The sequence below is a fragment of the Myotis lucifugus genome, unplaced genomic scaffold (genome assembly GCF_000147115.1).
Source record: "Myotis lucifugus unplaced genomic scaffold, Myoluc2.0 scaffold_416, whole genome shotgun sequence".
Lineage (NCBI taxonomy): Eukaryota > Metazoa > Chordata > Mammalia > Chiroptera > Vespertilionidae > Myotis > Myotis lucifugus.
Window position 1 is genome coordinate 350,542 of NW_005871464.1, and position 23,305 is coordinate 373,846.

Sequence of the window (23,305 nt, forward strand, 5' to 3'; positions counted from 1 at the left end):
TGCTGCACTGAGCCAGGCGGGGAGCTGGAAGAAGAGGCAGCGCACTGGGTTGGGCAAGGTGCGGGGCTAGGGCTAACAGCAGTCTTACTGAAGGTTTCCTGGAAACCACGCACATGCTGTTGCCACTAACCTCAACCTTACTCGGTCCTGACCGGCTCGGCTTCTGTTTGTTTATTTCATCTCCACTCAGTACTGCCCTGTTCCCTGGTTTGGAAGATGTATTAAAATGTATACCTTGTGATAATGCTGTCACATTCTGTCCTTATTGTGAGTGTCATGCCACTTAATATGTTCATTAAAAAAAGAATCAAAGAGTGGCCAGAAATGGAGATTGGCCCATAGATTGTACCTGGCAGGCTTATGTTGGCACCTGTAATGAACTGATGGTTTCCATCCCACTCTTAGTTGGCCCATATAATTGTAATTTGTTCACTTGTTTGTTCCGATGTTTAATGAATATTTGCTCTGTGTAAGATATTTTAGGAAAATTGACAGTTGGGGTGGAGGGCAATTTAAAGAAAAGTAAGAAAATAAGATATGGATATATTGTCATTGAATTTAAAATTCTTAGAGTGATAAATAATGTTCGAGTTTGTAAGAATTGAGAATGGGTTTGCAGACTAAGCTGTCTTCTTGTTAATTCCCTATTTTGAGAGTTTATAAAGTAGTTTGATGAGAGGAGGAGCCTCAGTTTCTTGCTTGATTTTGGGGAGTGGATTTATATTACATTAATATAAAAGGCTGCCTGTGTTGAAGTTTATTGTGAGCAAAATGTTACTATTTTAGCCTCCTTCATTGTTGAGCATTTCTCTTTGCTGGGTCATTAAAAATAGTGAGAAATTAATGATGGAAAACTGATTTCTCTCTGTGGGTTCTTATCTTGGTCATATTTTCCTATGTGATGAGATCTATAGACTTTTTCTCAGAAAGGTGCAGACATGTATGAAATTTTGCATATAACCTATAGACCTCTAAAGATGAAGATGCTAAGACCTTTGCTCTGGATTATCTGTTGAAATAAAATGTTGTTTTTCTTAGAATGAATTGTTTCTCTTTTGATTTTGTGCCACTGCAGAGAAGTGGAAGGAAAGTCATTTTATTTAGACTCTTCTGCATGAGTATTGCATTGCCCCACGTTGTCTGTTCATATCATCCGCTTTTACTTAGCTGGGCCTTAAGGGAAATCTGCCCTCTGTAACTAAGTTCTAACCCCTCCCCCCGACCTCTCCACCCCCAACACTGGAGAAAGCACTTTTAAGTAATCGTGTCCTGCTGTTTTCAGTGTGTGCTGTGTGTGTTCCCCTGTGCTAATTCACATTGGGATCTGTTTTAGTAATCTGGACTGGCTTAGTCACAGTTAATCGGTCTTAAAGGTAAATAAAGAAGGTACTTCATTTTGACATTAAAAACGTTTTTCTTAATTTGATAACCTTTGGAACTGTATAATGCTGACTCAAGTTTTGAAGGAATTTAAAAGTGAGAATAGGAAATTGTCGCCATTTGTAATTTGACCTTATTTTGAGAGCCTCTGTTGGGATGCTGTTATGCATATGTGCATAACCCATGGACACAGATAGTAGTGCTGTAGGCGAAGGGGGTGCGTAGGGGAAGTGGGGGGATTAAAGGGGAGAGAAAAAGGGACATATGTAATACTTTGAACAATAAAGATAAAATTTAAAAATCCCAACTCTTGCCCTGGCCAGGGTGGTTCAGTTGGTTGGGTATCATCCCATGCACCAAAAGGTTGCTGGTTTGATTCCTGGTCAGGACACATGCCCGGACTGTGGGCTCAATCCCTGGTGAGAGCATGTAGGAGGCAGCCCATTGATATGTCTCTCTTCACATCAATGTTTCTCTTTCTCTCTCCCTCTCCCTTCCTCTCTCTCTAAAAATCAGTAAAAATATATATTAAAAAACAACAACAACTCAACTCTTAAGAAATACTTTTAAGGCAGTCTTGGGACCTACAGACTGGTAATGGTCACATTTATGACCACTGTTTGATACCCTGAATTCTTGAGCATGTGTGATAGTTTAGCATGAGGAGGGTGGTAATATACATATTAACCAATGTATTGGTAAGGTGTACTTGATGACTGATATATGCCATCTATTATTATATAATACAATATATAAATACATATATTGTTGGTCTCTTTGAAAAAGCTTAACCTTTCATCACACCTAAGACAGTTTGTTCCCTCATTCCTTAGGCACACAAGCCAGATTAACAAGTACAAATACATAGAAGCAATGTATGAGTAAGGAGTTAGATTTGACCTTGTACATGTAGAAAGTGAGTTACTGAGCACCCACTGTATTTAGCTCTGAAAGTGGGACTGTAGAGATATATAAGTGAACTATGAGACCATGGTCCAAAGTGCTGTAAGTTTTCCATTGCAGCGGGTGAAATGAGAAATACACTTGAAGTAGCCCTGTACGAGTGTTTTAATGTGCACTTTGGGACTTTAGAAGGATTACTTTGTTAGATATTAAGCTTATCCTGGAAATCATCCTTAAGATTTCCTTGCAGTATCTATACAAAGATGAATTGTGATATTAACCTGATAGTTAAATAATTATTATCTCTCACTTTTAATTTTGAGGGAGGGAGCCCTTCCCCAAGTTTATTTTGCCAAATATAAGAAATGTTTGAAAAGATGACTTCTTAATTACCAGAAATAATTACCTCCAAGACTTAATCTAAAAATCAGTTCAGATATAATAAATCAGATTCAATAAGATAACATTGTAAAAGTTATACTTAAAATAATGTTTTGACCTTTGACCTGAGGACAGTCCCTGAAGAATTGGAAAATTTTAACCCTTTAGTTTTAACTGCACACACCTGAGGAAACGGCCTCCTTCTTTTTCTGCATGGTGGTGACAGGCCTGGTTTACATCTGCCTGAATGACAGCGTCACAGGGCAGCCGTGGGCAGAGCCCTTGTCACCAGAGGGTCTTCTAGAGCTCAGGAAGGACAAACTTCGACTGGCTGGGTACTCCCGACTTTGATCAGCATCCTCTGCAGATAGCATTTTATGCCCATTTTGCATGATCGTGGGATAGCCACTGAATGAAGACATTAGACATGTTCATCGCTGTCCTGTAACAGTAAAGCAGGTGCCTGGCTAGCTCTCTGGCAGGATTAATCATAGAAAAAGCCCAGCATTCAGAGCAGACGTTGGAAGAAGCACTCGGGATTAGCTTTCTGAGCCAGGATTAGAGACACCCAGGAGAGTTAGGTCCACGGGTGATCAGAATCAGGACACAGGAGTGAACAGTTGGAGAGAGTAGCTCAAGAGCTGTGGTTCAGGCCTGTGGGCTGGACTTGAGTAGAGTGACACACACATTGCTGACAGGGAGGCATGATCTTCGGGCCTTGACAGGGAGCCCCCACCTGGCCCTGCCTGCAGTGTAAATCCTGCTTGCGTAGACTACCAGCTTTCCTAATGTTTCCTAACAGACTCGTGTCCAGGTTGATTTCCTGAAGGCATGCATGCCCTGTTCCTATTTGTAGGCTATGAGAGAAGAAACAGAGGAGAGTAGAAAAGAATGAAAGTGAGAGGGAACATAAGGGAATGAAATTGCTGAGACTAAAAACGGAAGGCAATGGGATTGTTATTTGGAGGGTTAATGCTGAAATAAAGCTGTGATCTCCTTGGAGATTGGAACTAATATTGGACAGGTAGGTAGGGCTAGGAAGTTATGTTAAGGCTGTCACCATTGATCATTATGAGGACCTTTTAGTCATTTACTTGTGAAGTTACCTGGGTTAATCAGAAAGTCAGATTGGCTGTTTAAGGTTAGACCAGACTGCGTAGGCTAGACTGAATTTGTGATGTGACCTTGTATTTAAGGGTTCAGATGTGTTCTGTTTCTTAGTGATCTAACTTTTCTTATTTCTTCAACACTCAGTGTTTTCTCTCTACTCTTCCATCTCTCCTGTTGCTTTGATTTAAGTCAGTGGTTCTCAACCTTCCTAATGCCGCGACCCTTTAATACAGTTCCTCATGTGTGGTGACCCCCAATTTCATTGTTACAAATTGAACATAATTAAAGTATAGTGATTAATCACATAGGCGACCCCTGTGAAAGGGTCGTTCGACCCCCAAAGGGGTCGCGACCCACAGGTTGAGAACCGCTGATTTAAGTGTTCCTGATCCTGGGCTGGTAACCTGACCTCGATTCCTGCATTCCTGCTTCTCTTTGGTGTTTGGATCTTGACTTCAGTGTCCTTGACCTGGAATTGAGACCTGTGTTAACCCCTAGGACTGCTGGGAAGAATCAGAGCCCTGCATCTGACAGTATCAGCATCCCACCGCTCAGCCCTCCCCTGAGCAGTGTGGGGTTTCATCTGCTCATTAGGAAGGGCTCCTTGGTGCAGGTGGTACTGCCAGTATGGGATGGCAGGGGCCAGCAAAGTATAGCTTGGCTTGTTTTCCCCACCACTGCAGGGGCCCTGCCATTTCTGTTGGAAGTTCCATTACTGAATAATTTAGGTGGGGAGTGTGAGCATTATTGGAGAAGGTTCATTTTAGTCTTTAAACATTGGTGTTGCACATTGTTTTGAAAGTGCTAGAATGATATTGGAAAAGCTTTTTTCTGATAGTATGGAGTGCTTTGTTAGGAAATTTGGTTGAGTTTTGAAGGCCACAGTGCTGGTGTTTGATTATCCAGATCATTTGTGGGATACACAAGTCATGGCCATCTTGTTTTGAATTCAGACTGACTCCAGTGTCTTAGGCTCTCATTTGATTGGCTAGATCATGTGGCTTAATTTAAAAATACATGATTGATTGAGCCGTATTATTTTATGCTTCCTAATGTTGCTTAAAGTTGTGGTGTTGCAAATGAAAAGTGTAAGTGGATCACCGCCAGCACTGGGCTACCCTCTGGTCAGCCTTGGTTTTGAACTCAGGTCCCTTGTGTATTTGGGATTGGAACTCCTAGTATACATGTGTTTTTTTGCTGTTGCTCTTAGTGGTTTTTAGAGTGTGGTTTCAGAATTATATATTCACCCCAATAAATTAAATAGACAAAATTAGTACAATTCTGGTTGATGTAAGGGGGCAAGAGGCGGGAAATCTGCCTACCCCTATTGAAAGTCCTTTTGGCATGACCTCTGAGAAAACCTTTGGGGTCCAAGTAGGACAGTTTGGAAATGGTGGCTCTAGGGGAACTTTAGTTTACCATGATGTGTTTCTGAACATTCATGATGTGTTTCTGAACATTCTGGATATCTAGTTTCTGAAACTCTACTATCACTGGTTGATTTGACTGAATTGTGACATAGTACCACATAGTACCATATATCCCAGCTTATATAGTTACTTGGAGAAAAACATGTGTTATCACACTTCATTCTAAATGAGGGTCCTCTAACCAATATTTGATAATCTTGCACATTTTTCTGTCATTCTTTTTTGTCTTATGGCCATGCCTCTAAAATTGGTTATACATCACATTTTTACTCTTATCTCACTTTTTTGTTGTCGGTACTGAAGTAATGACCTGTAATTTATGATCTGTATAAAAGCCCTTAATTTTAATGCTAAGATTAACATTGTGTCCTTTACATGTGGGTGATGTAATAGGAAAGAGGAAGAAGATGATACCACCCTTATCACCATATATCAAGCCTGTCCCATTAACTTTGTCCTCAGGGCAACTTTTCCCATGATGTAATATTGCATATGTGTTTGGAACTGCTCTCCAAAGTTCTCCGATGATACATAGCAGAAGATATATAAAAGCAATTAATTGGGCCCTGACCAGTGTGGCTCGGTTGGGTGTCGTCCCATGCACCGAAGGATTTCCAGTTCTATTCCTGGTCAGCGTACATGCCCAAGTGGCAGGCTCAATCCCTGGTAGGGTGTATGCAGGAGGCAGCTAATTGATGTTTTGCTCTCATATTGATGTTTCTCTCTCTGTCCCTCTCCCTTCCTCTTTCTCTAAAAAAAAAAGCTCAATAAAAATATTTTTTCCCCCAAAAAAGCAATTAATTAGGCCTCAGTATAGTCAGAAGAATGGGAGGTACCATTATTAATTAATTAATTATTTAGACTAAGATACTATTGAGAGTTCAGTAAATTGATTCTAAAGACTTGGATGGTTTTGCAGTTAAGATTTAGTATCCTTATAAATTCATACAATTGATTTAACAGACACTCTTTGACATGAAAACCATTTTTGTACCTATGATCAGCATTCCAAATACTTTTTTGTTCATTTGTTTGTTTTGGCTGATGTTGGCTCTGGTTGGACCTTATTAGTGATGGCATGTGAGCTGTCATGGGCATCTTTGTTTGTGGCCTATTTAGAAGACTCTTTAGCAGCGAAGAATGAACCTGAGCAGCAGGGATAAGAGCCTTGCTGAACTTGTGGGATATAGAATCTTAGTATGGAAATAGGGAAAGTGAGGATGCCTAGGACTTTCTGAAGCCCAGAAGAAGGTGATCGCAAAGTGATGTGCTGTGGTCGTTTCTGGGGTTTCCCAACTTTGTATTAGAATAGAATTCTGGGGATTTCTGTGGGGAAAGCAGCCTCGTTGTAAGGATCAGAATGTTTGTTAGGATCCAAGGGGACACTTAGGGATCTGGGTGTAATCCTTGCTCTTTTACCCCCTACATCACTGATGGAAGTTGATCTGAAGTCAGCCACTGACTGGCGATGGACTCCCCTTCATTTTATTCACAGACACTAACCTTAGGAGGGTTCTTTAACAAGGAATGCCTAATGGCCAAGGGTGCGTTTATGGCAGGAAAGAACCAGTGTTTGTATATCCCAGAAAGAGGACACATTTTCAAAATACCATTATTATAACTGTATCAGTTAACATATGGTACTTTTTGTTCTTTTCATCTTTTGATTTTAAAGCAAAGATGGTTGCACCTTCACTATCTCACTTTTATTTTCTGTGGTGAGGAGTTCCACCTCAGCTCTAATGTGATATGGTCACAGGGTCAAATGGGAGTTCCATTTTTAACTTTTTGAGGAAACTCCATACTGTCTTCCATAGTGGCTACACCAGTCTGCATTCCCACCAGCAGTGCAGGAGGGTTCCTTTTTCTCCGCATCCTCGCCGGCACTTGTCGTTTGTTGATGATAGCCATTCTGACAGGTGTGAGGTGGTACCACATTGTCGTTTTGATTTGCATCTCTTGGATGATTGGAATTACTGTTTTTAATCAAGGACATACATGACTTGTCATCAGTCCTTCTCACTCTGAGTCTTTCAAGTCTGTGACGACCTGATTTTCTCCTTCTCGAAGCAGGAATGGGATCAGGTGACTCAGCGGGCCTCTCCATGAACACACTGTTCAAGAGAGAGAGCTTGCCACCTGCCTGACCTTTCCTTAGAGCTTGAGTTGGTGGGAAGAAAAGCTCTAGGTTGGTGAGAGGCAGGAGTTCGCACAGCAGGACACAGACAGATACAGATGGGTCATTTCAGGACAAGCCCTTGCCCAGTGCTTTCTGTTGATATATGGGACGCTCTTTGGAACCACGTATAACTCTCACAGCCATAAAACCAGAGAACTGGGAATTCAGTTGATCCTTTTCCTTGTATCTCTAAGTGACATTTAATTGAAGTCATTTTGGCATTGCTGGTCTGTAGCTACATGCTGTTTTTATTGGCATTTACCTGTTTTGAAGCTTTTTTAGGAGTATAAGACCACCTTGAATACAGATTTGGACAATAATTAGAAAAATGTTTTTAGCTTTAAGCATATAAATTTCTTCACTGTGGAAAACCACTTATTTATGTAGGGTCGTAAGTCTCGTTTTGATTTTAAACATTTTCTCTACATTTTCTTCCAAATAAAATAAAACTTATAATACTTTGAAAATACTGTGTTGTATGGATTGATTTTCAAAAAAGAGTTTAATTTATGAGAGCAGCATGCACATAATTACTTAAGCTAGGTTAATAAATAGTGCTAAATAAAAGAGCTCAATATCCTCATAGTACAGAAACAAGTGATTTTAATGAATTCTAACAATTGGGTGAAAATGAAACTTTTTTTGAGATGATTTTAAAAAATATTTGTGTTCTTGGGTGAGATTTTCATCCTTAGTCTTTATGAGAAAATAGTTTGTTGAACTCAAATATTAGCCTTATTGAACTTTTAAATTTATTATATAAATAAAAAATTTCCTGTGATTCAAGGCATTTATCAATACATTTGACTTCTGAACATTATAATTACAAGAGAATTTCCAGTAGTATAATTGGCTTCACCTTTGCACTTTCATTTTCCAGTGCCCTCAGTTAAGGACAGCTTTCTAGAAGGAAGAGAAGTTTTCTTATTGATGTGTTCAATTTTAGGTGGTTTTGCTTCCTTAATATTAGAGAACTCGGGCCTTATTTATTTCAAATCTTTTTCATACACATTGTTTTGATGTTCCATTAGAAGAACTTTCCTGGTAGTGACTTTTGTTACTAAGTATTCTCTCATTTGAATAATTATCATTAAGCAGTCTCCACCACAGTGTACAAATGATGGGTCGTAGAACTGTACACACTGAAATCTGTATAATTTTGTTGACCAGTGACAACCCAATAAAATCACTACAAAGGAAAAAAATAAAGTTTTAGAATTAAAAACAAAATCTAGTGTAAATTTTGCCCTGAAAAAAAGTTCTCTCTGACTAATCATTTATTAAAATATTGACTTAATTTCAATTTGAAGCTATTGTAGGTGTATGTGTAGTTAATCTCCTTTTGAGTACTTTAAGCCTTTTAAATTATTTTATTAAGTGCTCACATATAAGAAATGTTGCAATACAATCCTAAAACTTTAGTATAATTGAGAGTCAGCTATACTTGCTTAATCCCAGATGATTCAGCTGTAATAGCAACAGCATGAGGAGGTCTTAGTCTGTTGACAGGCATCTGGGAGCAAAATCAGTTTCATGCTAGGCCCTCTAGCGGCCCCATGTCCTGTGTGTACTAGTAGTGGTATTAAATAATATATTAAAGATGAATAGATTTTCCTGCTATGCTGATGATCTCAAAGGTTAGAGCTGCACCAGGAATTATCTCTACATTCTGGTTAATAATAATCCTGACAGGGATTGAGTATAGATATTAATCAGATGCTGGCACTTAAGTTCCACCTCCAGTTCACATAGTAACAGGTATTCTTTCTGTAGCTACAGCAGTATTTTTAGAAATAGTTCCCAGTAGCCCAGCTGGCCTGGCTCAGTGGTTTAGTGTCGAGCTATAAACCAGGAGGTCAGAGGACATGCCCATGTTGCAGGCTCGATCCCCAGGGTGGGGCGTGCAGGAGACAGCCAATCAATGATTCTCTCTCATCATTGATGTTTCTATCTTTCCCTTTCCCTTCCTCTCTGAAATCAATACAAATATATTTTATTTTATTTTATTTTTTAAATATATTTTATTGATTTTTTACAGAGAGGAAGGGAGAGAGATAGAGAGTTAGAAACATCGATCAGCTGCCTCCTGCACATCTCCTACTGGGGATGTGCCCGCAACCCAGGTACATGCCCTTGACCGGAATCGAACCTGGGACCCTTCAGTCCGCAGGTTTGGCTCTATCCACTGAGCCAAACCGGTTTCGGCAATACAAATATATTTTAAAAAAAGAAATAGTCCCCAATATTCAGGTATTGATAATAACTATTAAGCTTTTGACTGTAATATGCTTTCTAGTAGTTGAAATATAAGCATTTGTACAAATGTTAAATATAGGAAACCATATAACCAGTTTAGGGAAACAAAAAATAAACTAGCAAAGAGGGTATCTTTTAAGATAGTATCTCATAAGTGTGTGTGCTAGTATATTTACACTTGCCAATATAAACATACAAATAAAATAGCAAAAAAATATGTTTTTAAAAATTTTAATAGTGAGAATTCTTTAATAGAGGGCCATTTGCTTTTTCTTCCCTGTTTGTTTCTAATTATCAGGTCTCTGTCTTTTAAATTTAGATTAAAAAAATAATTGTCTTCCCAACTTAGTATTTTTACAGCTGTACTTTTAAAGTTATATATTTAAAGCAGGAATACATGTAGTTGAAATGTTTATAAGAATTATCAATGTCAAATTTTGAACAAATGCACATTGTACCAGTAGGCTATTTTGACTTTTTAATAGTATCATTTTTGAGTGCACATGCTGATGTTGATTTACAAGCAAGATTGTTTATTCCAGAACTATGAAAAGATATACAGGAGAGAGAGAGAAGGGAAATATTTTAATTTTGAAAGTACTACTCTTATTTTGTTTATATTTTTTTATTATGTCTTCTTGTTTATGCAGTGAAATTTCATGTCAAAGTTTTAAATAAATCAGCATATATGGATGGATGCCAGTTAGTAAATTTTATTTGGTGTGAAGTACTATAGCTAGGAGGCTCTACATTTAAAATAGCAAAATTAAATTTGTTTGTATTTGAAATGCATGGAATTCCTATTTAGTGTGGAAAAATGAAAATGAGAGAACCTACTTCTAGTCCTTATGTACCTGCTTATTGTCATGTCCCATGGAATACACCTCTTGTATTCTCTCTGTGCCTCTGGTTTCTCTTCTGTAAAATGGGCTCAAGAACTTATTGACGCCTTCATCCCTTTCAAGAACATTGAGGACAGATACCTTGAAGTCTTTGGAAGACAAAATGTCACCTTATGTATTTTTTTATACTAATTTGCCTTGTAAGTATGTGCTATGTATGTATTATACACAGTGGCGCGGTGTGACATTTTGAATATTTTTATGAGAACAAAAGTTGTTTGTATGCCTTAATGTTAAACCAGAACTTCATTCTTAATGTTTTATAATTTCTGAACTTCTATCTCTGTAGTGCAGTGAGAACTCTCCCTTTGGCCATCTCCATGCCCTATACTGTTCGTGGGTAGAACACGGGGATACTAATTTTTTGTGGCAGTATTTTAGGATTGTGCACAGAAGTTGTTCTGTAGATGGGTTAGGAATATACCCTAGGTCTGCAGTGTACAGAGCAGGGCTTCGTCAGCTTAGGAAAAGACAAAGAGCCCTCTATTTCCTCAGTTTTAGGTTATTTTTCAACATGTTTATGTTGTCCTGCATTCTGACTCACGGTTTGGAAAGTCAGGTAGAACTTTTTGAGTTTACCATTCAGGAAGTGGTGAAGGGGAGAATTCCAGGTCAGGATTTTGGAGACATGGATAGTGGGCTGTGTGCTGCCCCTACAGTAGTTCTCGCTTTTCCTGTTCTGAACTGTGTTCTATCTCTAATGAATGAGGATGCTATGGAACAAGGATCCCAGGAGGGAAGAGGGTTGTTCTTGCATTGAATGCCTTGATTTCATACAATTCTGAAATGGTCATTAAAGCATCTATGAAGCTATCTCTAATTATTCACATGAAAACTGTTTAAAGTATAGTCCATTATGATTTAAAGTATAGTTCCTTATGATTTTCTTTAGCACATGATTAATTTTCATTACCCAAGAACTTTGTTGCATAATTTCTAACATCATCAGTGAATGCTTGTGTTTAGAGAGCCTGGTCCTTTTAAGAGTTATTGAGTACTATTTTATTAAAATGTAATAAATGTCCTATGTCCTATTTTGTTTTTCTGTGGTAAAAATTGTTCTTGTAAAGTATAACAAAAATAATCACTTTTATGTTGGGTTAGTATTTGCAAAGTTTGCTTAGAAATTTTTTTTAAAAATATATTTTATTGATTTTTTTACAGAGAGGAAGGGAGAGGGATAAAGAGTTAGAAACAACGATGAGAGAGAAACATCGATCAGCTGCCTCCTGCACACGCCCCACTGGGGATGTGCCCGCAACCAAGGTACATGCCCTTGACTGGAATCGAACCTGGGACCCTTGCATCCGCAGGCCGACGCTCTATCCACTGAGCCAAACTGGTTAGGGCTGCTTAGAAATTTTTGATCTTTCTGTGGTAGTGGTTTTCTCAAGCTTCTGTAGTTGTTTTATGTTATTATGACATCTTCTGTCATTCTTTTCCAGAGAATTCGGTCAACAGTGGATGAAAAAGAACAAAAGCAACTTCTTATGGATTTGGATGTAGTAATGCGGAGTAGTGATTGCCCATACATTGTTCAGTTTTATGGTGCACTCTTCAGAGAGGTAGGAATGAACTATCTGGGTTTTTAGCTGGCAAATGAATATCTAATTGGGATAAATCAAGGGGTGGCAGGCTTCAATCTTAATGTACAGTTAAATGCCATACATTAGTAATAAGTTAATTTCTCAGTAGTTTAGTATATAGCCTTGATAATCTATACCAGTGATGGTGAACCTTTTGAGCTTGGCGTGTCAGCATTTTGAAAAACCCTAACTTAATTCTGGTGCCGTGTCACATATAGAAATTTTTTGATATTTGCAACCATAGTAAAACAAAGATTTATATTTTTGATATTTATTTTATATATTTCAATGCCATTTAACAAAGAAAAATCAACCAAAAAAATGAGTTCGCGTGTCACCTCTGACACGCGTATCATAGGTTCACCATCACTGATCTATACATAAATTTCTACCACTTATTTTTCCTTTTGTTAAGGTGTGAATCTTACACTTAAAAAAAAATGGCTGTCATTTGTGAATCCCCTATTTCCTTGCTTCATTTATAAATACTTTCTCTTCTTTAAGGGGATCTAACCCACAACCTTGGCGCATTGGGACGATGCTCTAACCAACTGAGCTACCTGACCAGGGCTTGATGTACCTTTACTTATTTTTATTTATGTATTTATTTATTTATTTATTATTTAGTTTCCATTGCCCAACAAATTGCTTCAAAAAGAAACCTGCTAAGACAAATGTCAGAGATTTTACTGCCTTTGTTTTCTTCTAGGAGTTTTATGGTTTTGAGTCTTACCTTTAAGTCTTTAATCCACTTTGAGTTTATGTATGGTGTAAGAAAGTGATATACCAGGTGTACCGGTTAATAATGCGGATTTTGTAATCAAAGAAAACATAATTTCAAGAGAAACATCAAAAGTGCTTTATTCTAAGTAATGTCCATTGCTAGCTACACATTTCCCCATCTTTCAGGTAATTTATGGATACCGTCCCAATAGAACTTTTCTTGTTTTGAGGCAAACCATTCAGAGACCCAATTTTCCACTTCTTCATATGTTTTGAAGTGCTGCTCAGAAAGTGCGTGTGCCATCGATCAGAACAAGTGGTAATCTGAAGGAGCAAGGTCTGGTGAATACAGCGGGTGGGTTAATACTTCCCAGGCAAGATCTTTTAACGTGTCTTTAACTGGTTTTGAAGTGTGTGATGGTGCGTCATCATGAGGCAAAATTACTTTGCTGTGTCTTCTGGCACATTCTGGTTATTTCACAATCAAAGCGTGGTTCAAATTGATTATTTGTTGTCAGTAGTGATCAGGATTAACGGTTTCACCTGGTTTTAGAAGCTCAATATAGCACACCTTCCTGATCCCACCAAACACAGGGCATTGTCTTCTTTCCAAAGCGATTTGGCCTTGCAATCAATGTTGATGGTTGACCTGGATCAACCCATGATTTTGTGCATTTGGGATTCTCAAAATAAATCCATTTTTCATCACCAGTCACAATTCAATGCAAAAAAGACTTTCTTTCGTGCTGTTGAAGCAACATTTTACTGATGACTTTTCGGTTTTCCATTTGTCTTTCGTTCAGTTGATGTGGCACCCATTTTCCTTCCTTTAAAATCTTTCCCATTGCTTGTAAATGATTAGAAATTGTTTGCTGGGCAATGTTTTAATCTTTCTGCAAGTTGTTTTTGAGTTTGACATGCATCTTCATCCAATAATGCTTGTAATTGTTGGTCTTTAAACTTTTTCGGTTGACCTGGACGTTCTTTGTCTTTCACATCAAAATCATCACTTTTAAAGCGTTTAAACCAGCGTTCGCAAATATCTTGAGATGGAGCATGTTCACCATAAGCTTCCCGAAGTATTCAGAAGCACTTTTCTTCAAAATAAAGTAATGAATTATAACTTCCTGCAAATGCTCTTTTTTTGGCATGAAATTCGACATTTTTAAGTGTAAAAATATATATGATGTTAACACCTTCAGCAAATTTGACATATGAAGTTTGAAGGTTGTTGTCAATACAACAAAATAGCATACATATCAAATTGCATATATATCAACATATGTGTAACTCCCATCTATTGAAAAAAATCCGCATTATTAACCGGTACACCTAGTAGTTTTATTTTTTCGCATGCACCTGTTCAGTTTTTCCAGTATCATTTATTGACTAGACTGTCTTTACTCATTGTATCTTCTTGCCTCCTTTGTCAAATATTAATTGACCATATAGACATGGGTTTATTTCTGGACTCTCTATTCTGTTCCATTGACTTCTGTGTCTGTTTCTATTCTAGTATCAATGCTGTTTTGATTACAATAGCCTTGTAATATAATTTCATATAAAGTAGTGTGATACCTTCAACTTTGAACTCTTAAGCATTTTAAATGCTCATTAGAAATACCATTCTCATTTTGAAAATGTTCAGATGTGCTGAAACTGTATCACAAAGCCTTGGGTTTTTATTGTAGTTATTGAAACTTAAAATAAACTGTGTTATAAGACAGAACTAAGTGTATACTGACTAGAAGTATGAAATCTTGTGATTGGAGAAGACCTTAGAGGTTAATCAATTAATTCTCCACCCAACCCTAAAATTTATTTATTTATTTATTTGTGTGTGTGTGTGTGTGTGTGTGTGTGTGTGTGTGTGTGTGTTCTTAATTGGTAACTCTAGTAACTGGAAGAATACTACTTCATGATAAAGCCTATTTCTTTGTTCAATTACTAATTAACCACTGTTAATTCTATACTTGTAGTTTCTTCTTCCTCCTGTCCTTGTACTTTTTAATGAGTTGAATATTCATATATTTTTTTACCCAATACATTGAATTTCTTAGCTTACTTCACTATTTCACATCAGTATGACATTGTATCTGTATATAGTCATGCATTCAGGTACATAACTGTATCCTGGGCCTAAATATTACATCAAGTTATTTTGTTAGTAAGGTCATGAGTCTGGAACTTGTTTAGGTTGCACAGGAATCTTGGTATCTCCTCTCCCCTTCTTTTACCAAACCATAACTTTATTCTTCATAATCACTAAATCCTTTTTCAATCTTACGCAAAAGTTGTTATTTAGGATTGGACTAGATCTTCTCTCCTAACTGGATTCCTTAGTCAGCTTTTCCAGTGCTGTGTTCACTAAAGTCTCCCACTGGTTCTACCTTCACTGGAATTCACCTCCCTAGCTTGAACATGCCAATTTAGTGCTCCTGTTCATTTATTTAGTCCTTCATTTAAGCAACATTTAAATATTTAGCCCCAGGCTAAGTAGTGTGGAAGTCTGATTTCATGAAAAGAAGGCAGGGTAAGTGATATCTACAATTGAGAACTTACTGATAATAAAACAGAAAGCTTTTTATAAACAAAAAGAATAGGATCTGAATGGTATCCTTATGGTTTCTCACAAATAGCTGGGTAAAATTCAGTTTTACATCTCAGGAAGGTCGAAGGGAGTGAGATAAGCAGTTATAAGCACTAGCATCTATTGAATGCTCTATCGTTTTCACATATATTATCATACAACGGTCTCAGGGAGTTTGGTGGTATTATGCCCTTTTTACAGAGAGGAAACTGAGATTTGAGTACTAATTTGAAAAATGTCGCACAGCCACTAAGTGTCACAGTTGGGAATTCAGAGACAAAGTTCTCACTGTTCATTCATTATATACCACAGGTAGTCTAGGGATGAAGAATTTTTAACTTAATTTAAAATATAGCCTTTTAAAACATTACAACTTTTAACTATGATAACATGAAATGAAATCTTAAGAATTATACAGTTAAGCTGTATATAGTCATAAAATGCCTAGAGTGAACTTGAACTTCTCCCCCAAATCTTAGAATAGAAGAAATAATAGGTACTTTCTCAATAATAAAAAAATGAAGTTTTAGAAGCAGAAAGTTCATTTAAAGAGTGCATAGTCAGCCTCTCTGGTTTGACTCAGTGGATAGAGCATCGGCCTGCAGACAGAAGGGTCAAGGGCACATACCTCAGTTGCAGGCTCAGGCCTTGGTCGGGTCTGTGCGGGAGGCAGCTATCAGGTGTCTCTCTCACACCAGTGTTTCTCTCTCTCTGTCCCTCCCCTTCCCGTCTACTCTCTCTAAACAAACAAACAAACAAACGATAAATAAATAAATGGAAAAATATCCTCTGGTAAGGATTAACAACAAAAAAGTGAGTAGTCAAAGTTTCTTTTCTCAAGTTACAAAGGGTAAAAATGTTAAACAGATTTAATAAGGGTTTAGAGAAACACTTTTCTTTCAAGATTGATTACTTAAAAATAAAGATCTCTTTTAGCTACATGACCTTCAGTTTTAGTAATAGACCCAAAATTCTGGGTTTATGACAGGAAAGAATGGAAGTGTTTGTGCAGTCAGGACTTTTTGCCTTACATCACTGTGTGAGAGACACGTGCTTTTAATTCTGTCACTGTGAGAAACCCTCCAGAATATTTCACATAATTTAGTGTCCATAAGACATCAGGTTTTGGTCTGGTTCAGTCACCGTCAATCAAGGGCTTGTGAAAAGGTATTTTTCTTCTTGTAGCTACTATGTAGAGATTAATCTTGCTATTGGGTAATTTTGAGCCTTTGTAAGTTCTATAGCTTTATTTAGAGCAGTGAATAAATAATACTTATTACTGAAGTTGGTAACTTATATGTTGCCATTGTTTCCAACCATGTATACTTCTTTCTAGGATGGACCTAAACTCAAATAAAAAGCCCCAAGTTCAACTTGGATTCGATTAAGTAAGTTATTAAGACATCCAATTGCACAGGTTTCTAAATTCGTTTTCAGACTTTGTAGACTGGGAAAAGAAGAGGTTGGTAGTACTGAAAAATTAAAGTAACTTTTAGCCTATAGTTTACTTAAAGGCTTTTAATATATAAATTGTCAGAATTTAATAGCAAGGAAATCCTTAGGTTGAGGTTGGAGAAATTCTAGTGTAGGAAATACTGTTCTGAGTAAGTTCTGATTGTAGAAGTTCATCAGATTATATAAAAGTGATATTGGCTGAATTTAGTCACCTTCTCTTTCTACTCCCTCTTCTCATGTTCTTCTTTCTCTTTCCTTCCCCCTTGCAAGTTATAAATACAGCTTATGGAGCTAATGTTGACACATGATAAACCACACATATTTAAAGTATACAATTTGATATGTTTGGACAAATGTATGCACCTGTACAGTTATGACCATACTCAAGATAATGAACTTCATCACTCACAAGTTTCCTTGTGTCCCACAGGTAATACACACTTCCTTTCTGCTGTCAGCATCCTCAGCAACCGTAGGTCTGCTTTCTGCCACTATAGATAAATTTGCATTTTCTAGAATTTTGTGTAAATGGAATTAAACAGTATGTACTCTTTTTTAAAGAAATTTCTTTTACTCAGCATAATTATTTTGCAATTCATGTTGTGGCATGTATAAATAGTTTGTTCCTTTTGATTGTGGAGTAGTATTAGTTTTCCATTGCGTGGGTATACCACAGTTTGTTTATTCTTTTGGGTTGTTTCCAGTTTTTATCTATTACAGTAAAACTGCTGTGAGTATTTGTGTACAAGGATTTGAGTGGACGTATGATTTTATTTCCCTTGGGTTAAATACCTGGAAGTGGGATGGCTGGATCATATGTTTCAGTTTTTTAAAAAATGGGCAAACTACTTTTAAAAGTGCAGTTGACTTTTGAACAACTTGAGGGTTGGGGTGCTGACTATTGAAAATTTGCATTTAACTTTTAACTCCCCACAAACTTAATGAGAGTTGTCCCTCAGTATCTGCAGAGGATGGTTCGAGGCACTTCACCAGTACCCAAATCCAGAGATGCTCAAGTTCCCTATGTACAATAGCATAGAACAATGCATGCAGTCGGCGCCCTGCATTCTGATTCCCCACTGCAGATCCAAAATAACTGTTTTCAATCCACAGTTGGTTGATGAGGAGGATGTGAAACCAGGGATATGGAGGGGTGACTGTTTATTGAAAAAAATCTGCATTTAAATGAACCTTCGAAGTTCAAACCCATGTTGTTCAAGGGTCAACTGTAGTTGCATTTGCAGCTTCCAGTGGTGGTGGATGAGTGTTTATTTCTTCCACATCTTCTCAACAGTTGGGGTGTCCGTCTTTTTAATTTTTAGCCATTCTAATAGATTTAGAGTGGAATCTCATTGCATTTTTGATTTTCATTTTTCTAATGACAAATGCTGTTAAACAGCTTTTCCTGTGCTTACTTGCCAGCTGTCTTCAGTGCAGTTTCTATTCAAATCTTTTTGTCATTTTCTTAATTGTTTTGCTTATTTTCTTACTATTGAGTTTTGGGAGTTTTTAAAAAAATGTTATTCTGGATACAGGTTTATTATCTATCTATATAAAAAGCCTGTGGTAGTGACGCCCTCATGCCATAACGACCGATCACCAGGAGGCTGCATACATGGCAGGCGTGGGTGGGTGGGCGGGGCTGCCTGTGCAGTGAGGTGCGCAGGTGGGCGGGGACTTAACACTGCGTCTGGCGGGTGCCAGCAGGGGCTTGATGCTGTGTCCCTGTGGGCGCTGGCGGGTCTGGGTCTCACGTGATTTAGAGGCGTGGGTGGGCGGGGCTTCGTGCACGGCCAGGCCCCTGCAGGTGGGTGGGGACTTGACTCTGGGTCTTGCGGCGCTGGTGGGACTTGACGCTGCATTCCCGTGGGCGCCGGCCCAGACTCTGACAGGAGAGAGGAGGGAGTCAGATACCCGCACCCAGGACTTGACTCTGGGTCTCGTGGCGCCAGTGGGACTTGATGCTGGGTCTCTGCGGGCGCCGGCGGGGACTTGACGCTGCGTCCCCATGGGTGCCGGCCAGACTCTGACAGGAGGGAGGAAGGAGCCGGATACCCGCAGTATTAAAATATTTCCTCTAATTAATCCCCTTTTAATGTGCATAAATTTTGTGCACTGGGCCACTAGTCAGATACATGATTGCAAATGTTTGTCCCCCTATGTCTGTGTCTTATCTGTTATACATTTTAAGTGTTTTTTTTTTTTAAAAAAATATTTTTATTGATTTCAGAGAGGAAGGGAGAGGGAAGGAGAGATACAAACATAAATGATAAGAGAAAATCATTGATTGGCTGCCTCCTGCATGCCCCCTACTGGGGTTGAAACCCGCAACCCAGGTATGTGCCCTTGACCAGAATTGAACATGGGACCCTTCAGTCCGCAGGCTGACGCTTTATCCACTGAGCTAAACCAGCTAGGGCTTAAATATTTATTTTAGAAAGTGAAAGTTTTTAATATTAATGTAGGACAACTTGTCTGTTTTTTTCTTTTATGCATTGTGCTTTTGGTGTATCTAAGGAATTTTTGCTGAACTCAAATTTTCTCATGTTTTTCTCTTATACTTTTATAGTTTTAGACATCACAATTATATTATCCATTTAGAATTAGTTTATATGTGGTAAGAGGTGTGGATTGATGTTTGCTTTTTTGCATTTGGATATCCTTTGTAGTTTTGCCAGAAATTAGTGTGTGGGTCTATTTCTGGACTATCTAGTCTGTTCCATTCATCTGTTTTGTCTCTCTTTGCATCAGTTTCATACTGTCTTGATTATTCTAGCTTTATAGAAAGTCTTGAGATCATGTAGTACTTAATGGTCTTTAAAATTCATTTTTCTTAAAAAATAAGTTTTAGCTAGTTGAGGCCCTTTTCGTTTCCATATACATTTTGGTATCTGCTTATCAGTTTTTATAAAAACAAATCCCCAGAATTGTTGATTGGGATTATTTTGAATCTATACATCTGTTGGGAGAGTATCAATATTTTAACAGTATTAAGTCTAATGACCCATTAACATGGTATTTTATTTCATTTATTTACATCTTTAAAACATTTATCAGCAATATTTTATAGTTTTTACCATATAAGTCTATCACATTATTTGTTAAAGTAAGTACGTGATATATTTTGATGCTTTAATAAATGAGATTTTAAAAAATTATTTCCTCTTATGTTGTGACTAATACGTAGACATACAATTGATTCTTGTTTTTTTGTTTTGTTTTTTTGTTTATTCCTGAATTTATATCTCCAACCCTGACTTCTCCCCTGAAATCTAGACTTCTACAACTGCCTAACCAATATCTCCATTTGGATATTTGATAGGCAACTCAAAATTAAGATGAGCACAAATTGAGATCTCTCAACTTACTACCTCACTTCCCAAACCCTCATCACCCCCAGGATTTATCTCCACAATTGGTCCTATCATCCTAGGTACACAGGCCAAAAAGTCAGGAGTTATCTTGATTCCTCTTATTTCCTTACATTCCAATCAGTAAGTTCTGGCTCTACCTCCAAAATATATCCTAATACCTATGGTGGCCTTCCTTGCCATCTCACTGCTATAATCCTGGCCCAAGCCACAGTCTAACCAGTCTTTCCATATCCAGTCCTGCCCCTCTAGGTTTATTCCCCATGCAGCAGAGTGATTTTAAATGGTAAATCAGGTAACCTTACCCCAGAGAATTGCACTGAGAATAAACTTTGCATTTTACTTGCAAAGCTTTACACTATCTGATTGCTGTTTACCTCTCCTTTATGGCTCTGCTCTTTGCCTACTGTGTTCCAGCAACAGCAGACAGCAACCTTCTTTCCATTCCTAAACAGATAGGAACAGGTAAACTAAGCTCAGTCAGGTTCTTATGACTTTATACTAGCTATTACCTTTGCATGGGATGCTGTTCCCTTGGACAAAAAAAAAAAAGAGAGAAAGAGAAAAGGAAAAGAAAGACAGAAAAAGAGAAGGAAAGAAAAAGGAAAGGAAAGAGAAAAGGAAAAAGAAAAGAAAAAAGCTGGCACCTTGGCTGGTGTGCTCAGTGATTAGAGCATCACCCCACACACTGAAGAGTCTGGGGTTCAATTCCCAGTCAAGGGCACCGTACCTGCGTTGCAGGTTCCATTCCCACTTGGGTTGAGGTGCCTGTGGGAAGCAACCAATCAATGTGTCTCTCTCACATGGATCTCTCTCTCTCTGTCTCTATTCTTGTGTGTTGTTGTTGTTTTTTTATCTTGTGTAGTGCAACCTTATTAAACTCAATGAATTTTGGAAGCTTTTTGTAGATTTTATCACATTTTCTACATAGATTATCATGTCATCTGTGAATAAAGAGCTTTTATTTCTGTCTTTCCAATTTGGGTCGGTCTCTCTCTCTCTCTCTCTCTCTTTCTCTCTCTCTCTCTCTTTCTCTCTCACACTCTCTTTGTTTTCTTTTTTCTTCCTTCACTCCCTTCCTCCCTACCTCCATTTTTGTTGTTGTTTGTTCTTTTTCTTTCGTTTCTTATTGCATTAGCTAGATCCTCTGGTGCACTGCTATTGGATAGAAATGGTGAGAGTGGACATCCTTGTTATGTTTCTGATCATAGGAGGGAAGCATTCAGCCTTTCACCATTAATTATGATGCTAGCTGTAGGTTTTTCATAGATGCTCTTTATCTGGCTGAAGAAGTTCCCTTCTCTTACTAGTTTGTTTAGAGTTTTTTTCAGGAATGGATGTTAGAGTTTTGTCAGATTGTTTTTATACATTCTTGAAATGATTGTATGCTAAATTTTTCTTTTTTTAAAAAGATTTTTTAAATAAATCTTTATTGTTCAGATTATTACAGTTGTTCCCCCCATAACTCCCCTCCACCCAGTTCCCACCCCACCCTCTGCCCTTAACCGCCCCCCACTGTCCTCATCCATAGGTGTACAATTTTTGTCCAGTCTCTTCCCCCAACCCCCACACGCCTTTCCCCCCCGAGAATTGTCAGTCCACTCCCTTTCTATGCCCCTGATTCTATTATATTCACCAGTTTACTCTGTTCATCAGATTTTTTATTCACTTGATTTTTAGATTCACTTGTTGATAGATGCATATTTGTTGTTCATAATTTGTATCTTTACCTTTTTCTTCTTCCTCCTCTTAAAGGATACCTTTCAGCATTTCATATAATACTGGCTTGGTGGTGATGAACTCCTTTAGCTTTTTCTTATCAGTGAAGCTCTTTATCTGACCTTCAATTCTGAATGATATCTTTGCTGGATAAAGTAATCTTGGTTGTAGGTTCTTGGTATTCATCACTTTGAATATTTCTTGCCACTCCCTTCTGGCCTGCAAAGTTTCTGTTGAGAAATCAGCTGACAGTCATATGGGTACTCCCTTGTAGGTAACTGCCTTTTTTTCTCTTGCTGCTTTTAAGATTCTCTCTTTGTCTTTTGCCCTTGGCATTTTAATTATGATGTGTCTTGGTGTGGTCCTCTTTGGATTCCTTTTGTTTGGGGTTCTCTGCGCTTCCTGGACTTGTAAGTCTATTTCTTTCACCAGGTGGGGGAAGTTTTCTGTCATTATTTCTTCAAATAGGTTTTCAATATCTTGCACTCTCTCTTCTTCTGGCACCCCTGTAATTCGGATGTTGGTATGCTTGAAGTTGTCCCAGAGGCTCCTTACACTATCTTGATATTTTTGGATTCTTTTTTCTTTTTGCTTTTCCGGTTGGGTATTTTTTGCTTCTTCATATTTCATATCTTTGACTTGATTCTTGGGATCCTCTTGTCTGCTGTTGGATCTCTGTATAATATACTTTATTTCAGTCAGTGTATGCTTAATTTCTAGTTGGTCCTTTTTCATATCCTCGAGGTCTCACTAAATTTATCAGCGGTTTCTAGAAAATTCTTGAAAAACCTTATAACCGTGGTTTTGAACTCTATATCCAGTAGTTTGCTTTTCCCCCCACCTCTGTCATTTTGTGATCTGTTTTTTTGTCCCCCCCACTTTGGCGGCTTCCCCCGTGTTTGATAGAGGGTCTTTCTGTGCTAGGGGTCCCATAGGGGCCAGTGGCTCAGCCTCCCCAATTTCCTGAGGTGGACACTCTTGGTGCACCCCTTTGTGGGCTGGGTGCACAGTCTTGTTGTAGTTAAGCCTTGATTGTTGTTGGTATCACTGGGAGGAATTGACCTCCAGGCCAATTGTCTGTGAGAATCAGCTGTGTCTACAGTGGGAGAACTTCTGTGCTGAAGACACCCTTCTGGGGCAAGACTTGCATCAGTGGGGCTTTGGTGCTCACTGAGTCTGCCCCCTGAGTGTGTCCCTTATGGATCTGAGGAGTTGTAATCTGGATGGTCCCACTCTGACCACTAGGTACACAGGCTCTTGGATCTCTAAGGAGGTGCTAATTTAGCCTCTGCCTGAGGCTACCCAGCAGGAGCTACGGAA

The 23,305-nt window shown here is 38.2% G+C and overlaps 1 protein-coding gene across 1 annotated transcript in view; it reads left to right on the forward strand.

Moving 5' to 3' along the window:
• MAP2K4 (mitogen-activated protein kinase kinase 4) overlaps positions 1-23,305 on the forward strand; it is a 101,236-nt gene that overhangs the window by 47,679 nt on the left and 30,252 nt on the right. The window contains exons 4-5 of the mRNA XM_023743859.1: positions 11,987-12,106; positions 17,326-17,367. Coding sequence (XP_023599627.1) covers positions 11,987-12,106; positions 17,326-17,367 — 162 coding nt within the window. The remainder of the gene's footprint in view (positions 1-11,986; positions 12,107-17,325; positions 17,368-23,305) is intronic.